The sequence below is a fragment of the Somniosus microcephalus genome, chromosome 4, assembly GCF_052327205.1.
Source record: "Somniosus microcephalus isolate GS21.2 chromosome 4, FLI_Smic_1.0, whole genome shotgun sequence".
In the NCBI taxonomy this organism is placed as follows: Eukaryota; Metazoa; Chordata; class Chondrichthyes; order Squaliformes; family Somniosidae; genus Somniosus; species Somniosus microcephalus.
The window spans coordinates 184,220,742-184,227,395 of NC_140990.1; the positions used below are offsets into that span (position 1 = coordinate 184,220,742).

Below are 6,654 nucleotides of genomic sequence, written 5' to 3' on the forward strand. Positions count from 1 at the left end.
TTGACCGCTGGATTCTCTGAGCCTCCAGGACCAAAACACTTCAATGCCTTCACAATCTCTGCACACCACACCGGTGAAGCCAATGACATGTAAGCCAGCCTGAGACAGCAGTTCATGGGTACTGGGCACAAGGTTAGATCGGTTTTGCTGCAACACATGCGTCTAACCACAGCCCTTGGGGAGGTTGACTTCAAGCATGCTCATGGAAGCTTGGCATTGAGTCAGCACCCTGTGGCAGATTTGGTGACCATATACCTAGGCCAAACAGAGCCTCAGTTCCCCACCCCCGGGAGGGCACTGGTGGTGATTGAGCAGCTGGCCTGGCTCACTAATGGAACCTATCGCTGGGGGCTGGGATTCTGCATACTTGGCTCCAGGGTGGTTCTAGGCTGATGGTGAGCAGCTTACCAGCGTTGTTGGTGGAACGGCACGTGGTTTTAATTAGACGCCAGCAATGCCCTGTGCACATTTGGGTGTCTCTGACCCTTGGCTGTTGCCAGCCTGTGCCTAAACTGTCTGGCTGAGATGGGGGAGTGGGGTTGTCTCTAAGGGTCAGTAAGTGCACTCCATATCAGGCAGACAGAAATTCTACAGTTGTGTACTCTTCGGTAAGTTGGTCTGGAGACTCAAACATGGTGTCGGATATCTGGCTAACCAAACAAAACAGGAACCACATTTCATTTATGTGCACGCTGCATTTGCCATGAAACAGCTAGCTTGTGGGATGCCCCAAAATCTGATGTAGCCTGGTTTGCTCAGGTGTCTCGAACGAGCGAGCCCATTATATTCTGTCTGTGATGCCCCCCACTCTATTTGTGCATCCCCGATTTTAATTGCTCCACCATTGACGGCCGTTCCTTCAGCTGCCTAAGCCCTAGGCTCTGAATACCCTCTCCGCCTTTCTAGCTCTCTCCTCCTTTAAGACGCTCCTTAAAAGCTACCTCTTTGACTAAGCTTTTGGTCACCTGTCCTAATATCTCCTTAAGTGGCTCTGTCAGTTTTTGTCTGATAACACTCCTGTCAATCGCCTTGGGATGTTTTACAACATTAAACGGTGCTACATAAATGCAAGTTGTTATTGTACTGCCATACCCATGAACTAGTTTAAACTTCGTGATTGGGTGCAGGGTTATTCCCATTGCCAAGCCAGTTCCTTCCTGATGGAACATAGGAACAGGAATAGGCCATTCAGCTAATTGAGTTTGTTCTGCCATTCAATTATATCATGGCTGATCTGTACCTTCACTCCATATCCCTTGATACCCTTAGCCAACAAAAATCTATCGATCTCAGTCTTGAAAATTTCAGTTGACTCCCAACATCCTCAGTCTTTTGGGGGAAGAGAGTTCCAGATTTCCACTATCCTCTGTGAATAAATGTTTCCTGATTTCATTCCTGATGGACCTATCCTTGGCCACCTCCTCTTCATCTGACCCTCGGTGACATCTTCCAGAGACATGGGGTCAGGTTCCACATGTACGCTGACAACACCCAGCTCTACCTCACTCTGATTTGTCATGCATGTCCGACATCCAGTACTGGATGAGCAGACATTTCCTAAAATTAAATATTGGGAAGACTGAAGCCATTGCCGTTGGTCCTGCCACAAACTCCGTTCCCTAGCCACCGACTCCATCCCTCTCCCTGGCCACTGTCTGCGGCTGATCCAGACAGTTCGCAACCTTGGCGTCCTATTTAACCCTGAACTGAGCTTCCGACCACATACTCGCCCACTCCGTCACCAAGACTGCCTACTTCCACCTCCGTAACATCGCCCGTCTCCGCCACTGTCTCAGCTCATCTCCTGAAACTCTCATCCATGCTTTTTTTTTTACCTTGAGTAGAGTAGACTATTCCAATGCTCACCTCGTCAGTCCCCCACCTTGCATCCTCCGTAAACCTAAGCTCATCAAAAACTCTGCCCGTATCCTAACTCGCACCAAGTCCCGTTCACCCATCACCCCTGTACTTGCTGACCTACATTGGGTCCTGGTTAAGCAATGCCTCAATGTTACAATTCTCATCCTCATATTCAAATCCCTCCATGGCCTCACCCCTCCCTATCTCTGTAACTTCCTCCAGCCCTCCAAGATCTGCGTGCTCCTCCAAGTCTGACCTCTTGTGCATCCCTGATGTCCTTCACTCCACTGTGCTTTCAGCTGCCGAAGTACTAAGCTCTGGAATTCCGTCACTAAACATCTCCCCTCTTTAAACCAACCTCTGACCGAGCTATTTGTCATATGTGCTAATCAATGTTTCCATTATTTTTTTGGGTGCGCAGCCCATTCAAAATAACCGCGCATGTGCGTTTTTTCGTTAAAAGCCGTGTATCTCAAAGGAACATTGGTCCTAATATCTCTGTGGCTCAGTGTCATATTTTGTTTGCTGAAGCGCCTTGGGATGTTTTATTAAGTTAAAGGCACTTTATAAATTGTGGTCTGAGGGACTGAGTGCTGGAGGTTGTGGTGAGAGGGACTGAGTGCTGGAGTTTGTGGTCTGAGGGACTGAGTGCTGGAGTTTGTGGTGAGGGACTGAGTGCTGGAGTTTGTGGTCTGAGGGACTGAGTGCTGGAGTTTGTGGTGAGGGACTGAGTGCTGGAGTTTGTGGTCTGAGGGACTGAGTGCTGGAGTTTGTGGTGAGGGACTGAGTGCTGGAGTTTGTGGTGAGGGACTGAGTGCTGGAGGTTGTGGTCTGAATGCTGGAGTTTGTGGTGAGGGACTGAGTGCTGGAGTTTCTGGTCTGAGGGACCGAGTGCTGGACTTTGTGGTCTGAGGGACCGAGTGCTGGACTTTGTGGTGTGAGGGACCGAGTGCTGGAGTTTGTGGTCTGAGGGACCGAGTGCTGGGGTTTGTGGTGAGGGACTGAGTGCTGGAGTTTGTGGTGAGAGGGACTGAGTGCTGGAGGTTGGGGACTGAGGGACCGAGTGCTGGAGTTTGTGGTCTGAGGGACTGAGTGCTGGAGTTTGTGGTGAGGGACTGAGTGCTGGAGTTTGTGGTCTGAGGGACTGAGTTTGTGGTGAGGGACTGAGTGCTGGAGTTTGTGGTGAGAGGGACTGAGTGCTGGAGTTTGTGGTCTGAGGGACTGAGTGCTGGAGTTTGTGGTGAGGGACTGAGTGCTGGAGTTTGTGGTCTGCGGGACTGAGTGCTGGAGTTTGTGGTGAGGGACTGAGTGCTGGAGTTTGTGGTCTGAGGGACTGAGTGCTGGAGTTTGTGGTGAGGGACTGAGTGCTGGAGTTTGTAGTGAGGGACTGAGTGCTGGAGTTTGTGGTGAGGGACTGAGTGCTGGAGTTTGTGGTGAGGGACTGAGTGCTGGAGTTTGTGGTGAGAGGGACTGAGTGCTGGAGTTTGTGGTGAGGGACTGAGTGCTGGAGTTTGTGGTGAGAGGGACTGAGTGCTGGAGTTTGTGGTGTGGTGAGGGACAGAGTGCTGGAGTTTGTGGTGAGAGGGACCGAGTGCTGGAGTTTGTGGTCTGATGGACCGAGTGCTGGAGTTTGTGGTGTGAGGGACCGAGTGCTGGAGTTTGTGCTGAGGGACCGAGTGCTGGAGTTTGTGGTGAGGGACTGAGTGCTGGAGTTTGTGGTGAGGGACCGAGTGCTGGAGTTTGTGGTCTGAGGGACCGAGTGCTGGAGTTTGTGGTGAGGGACCGAGTGCTGGAGTTTGTGGTCTGAGGGACTGAGTTTGTGGTGAGGGACTGAGTTTGTGGTGAGGGACTGAGTTTGTGGTGAGGGACTGAGTTTGTGGTGAGGGACTGAGTTTGTGGTGAGGGACTGAGTTTGTGGTGAGGGACTGAGTTTGTGGTGAGGGACTGAGTTTGTGGTGAGGGACTGAGTTTGTGGTGAGGGACTGAGTTTGTGGTGTGAGGGACTGAGTTTGTGGTGTGAGGGACTGAGTTTGTGGTGTGAGGGACTGAGTTTGTGGTGTGAGGGACTGAGTTTGTGGTGTGAGGGACTGAGTTTGTGGTGTGAGGGACCGAGTTTGTGGTGTGAGGGACCGAGTTTGTGGTGTGAGGGACCGAGTGCTGGAGTTTGTGGTGTGAGGGACCGAGTGCTGGAGTTTGTGGTGTGAGGGACCGAGTGCTGGAGTTTGTGGTGTGTCTGCGCCACAATGCTGTGGCTTTGCCTGGGAGATTGCTGAGCCTACGTTACTTCTTGCTAGTGACTAATCCCTGAACCGTTCTGTTTGTCGTTTCACAGATCTGAACGGTGCAAGCAGGGGAGAGGAGTCCGTCCACGTCACTGATGCAGACGAGGGATTCTCATCAGGGGCCTCCAGTAGCAGTCAGCCAAGTGGGTCTAAGAGCAGCAGTTTGAGGAAAGGTCCCAGCAGCCTGATTGGCCGAGAGAAAGATCAGGCAGTGCCGCCCAAGGGTGACGGGCCGGCTGAGTGCAGCCGGGATACAGGCGGTCGCAAGCTGGCGCCAGCCCGCTCTGCCACAGACACCATGGAGCTGACTCCTGTGAAGAAACACCTGCTGAATACGAGCGGTCAGCCAGCGCCTAAAGCAGCAGCTGTGGGCCTGGTGCGGACGGCCAGCACCTCCTCCACCAAGTCCTTCGATCGGGTGAATGGGAGCCAGGTGTTGGACGGGAGCTCCAATCTGGTGCTCGGTAACGCTAACCGGTTTTCCACCATCAGCCTCCAGGAGGAGCGTTTGGGCCGAGGTGGCGAGGCCAAGGACCTGCTCTCCCCGGGAGCTCCTCTTACCAAACAATCCCGATCACCCAGCTTTAACATGCAGCTCATTTCCCAGGTGTAGGCAGTCACTGCCCCATCTCCCCAGTCACTACCGTTTGGTCATTTTTTTTTTAACCCCGTTCTCTCTCTTTTCTCCCCCCCCCCCCCCATCCCCCTCTCTTAGCCCTGTTTAATTCCAAGTGACGATTATTGTGAGTTTAAAAAAAAAAAAAAAAATTTACACTGGAAGAGCAATAAAGGAGCCTGCAGGAAGCGGGCTGTGCAGCGACGCGTGTTCCCGCACAGTCTGCTCCCTCCCTAGTCTTCGGGTGATGTGCAATCCATTCGATGCCAGTCCTGACTGAGGAGGTTTGCTGGAACTGACTCTGCTGTTGAGCACTGACCGCCTGTCCCGCCGCCTGGCACTGACCGCCTGTCCCGCCGCCTGGCACTGACCGCCTGTCCCGCCGCCTGGCACTGACCGCCTGTCCCGCCGCCTGGCACTGACCGCCTGTCCCGCCGCCTGGCACTGACCGCCTGTCCCGCCGCCTGGCACTGACCGCCTGTCCCGCCGCCTGGCACTGACCGCCTGTCCCGCCGCCTGGCACTGACCGCCTGTCCCGCCGCCTGGCACTGACCGCCTGTCCCGCCGCCTGGCACTGACCGCCTGTCCCGCCGCCTGCCACTGACCGCCTGTCCCGCCGCCTGCCACTGACCGCCTGTCCCGCCGCCTGCCACTGACCGCCTGTCCCGCCGCCTGCCACTGACCGCCTGTCCCGCCGCCTGGCACTGACCGCCTGTCCCGCCGCCTGGCACTGACCGCCTGTCCCGCCGCCTGGCACTGACCGCCTGTCCCGCCGCCTGGCACTGACCGCCTGTCCCGCCGCCTGGCACTGACCGCCTGTCCCGCCGCCTGGCACTGACCGCCTGTCCCGCCGCCTGCCACTGACCGCCTGTCCCGCCGCCTGCCACTGACCGCCTGTCCCGCCGCCTGCCACTGACCGCCTGTCCCGCCGCCTGCCACTGACCGCCTGTCCCGCCGCCTGCCACTGACCGCCTGTCCCGCCGCCTGGCACTGACCGCCTGTCCCGCCGCCTGGCACTGACCGCCTGTCCCGCCGCCTGGCACTGACCGCCTGTCCCGCCGCCTGGCACTGACCGCCTGTCCCGCCGCCTGCCACTGACCGCCTGTCCCGCCGCCTGCCACTGACCGCCTGTCCCGCCGCCTGGCACTGACCGCCTGTCCCGCCGCCTGGCACTGACCGCCTGTCCCGCCGCCTGCCACTGACCGCCTGTCCCGCCGCCTGCCACTGACCGCCTGTCCCGCCGCCTGCCACTGACCGCCTGTCCCGCCGCCTGCCACTGACCGCCTGTCCCGCCGCCTGCCACTGACCGCCTGTCCCGCCGCCTGCCACTGACCGCCTGTCCCGCCGCCTGCCACTGACCGCCTGTCCCGCCGCCTGCCACTGACCGCCTGTCCCGCCGCCTGCCACTGACCGCCTGTCCCGCCGCCTGCCACTGACCGCCTGTCCCGCCGCCTGCCACTGACCGCCTGTCCCGCCGCCTGCCACTGACCGCCTGTCCCGCCGCCTGCCACTGACCGCCTGTCCCGCCGCCTGCCACTGACCGCCTGTCCCGCCGCCTGCCACTGACCGCCTGTCCCGCCGCCTGCCACTGACCGCCTGTCCCGCCGCCTGCCACTGACCGCCTGTCCCGCCGCCTGCCACTGACCGCCTGTCCCGCCGCCTGCCACTGACCGCCTGTCCCGCCGCCTGCCACTGACCGCCTGTCCCGCCGCCTGCCACTGACCGCCTGTCCCGCCGCCTGCCACTGACCGCCTGTCCCGCCGCCTGCCACTGACCGCCTGTCCCGCCGCCTGCCACTGACCGCCTGTCCCGCCGCCTGCCACTGACCGCCTGTCCCGCCGCCTGCCACTGACCGCCTGTCCCGCCGCCTGCCACTGACCGCCTGTCCCGCCGCCT

General features: G+C 58.2%; 1 protein-coding gene across 4 annotated transcripts in view; it reads left to right on the plus strand.

Annotated features, from left to right (window-relative positions):
• LOC147120061 (hyccin 2) overlaps nt 1-5,340 on the plus strand; it is a 50,153-nt gene extending 44,813 nt beyond the window's left edge. For 3 of the 4 annotated variants that reach the window (XM_085985581.1, XM_085985580.1, XM_085985582.1), the window contains exon 12: nt 4,193-5,340. In XM_085985581.1, the coding sequence (XP_085841707.1) occupies nt 4,193-4,755 (563 nt within the window). In that variant the 3' untranslated portion in view covers nt 4,756-5,340. The remainder of the gene's footprint in view (nt 1-4,192) is intronic. The other variant, XM_085985584.1, reaches the window with a different exon arrangement.
• Nucleotides 5,341-6,654: the final 1,314 nt, after the last annotated feature.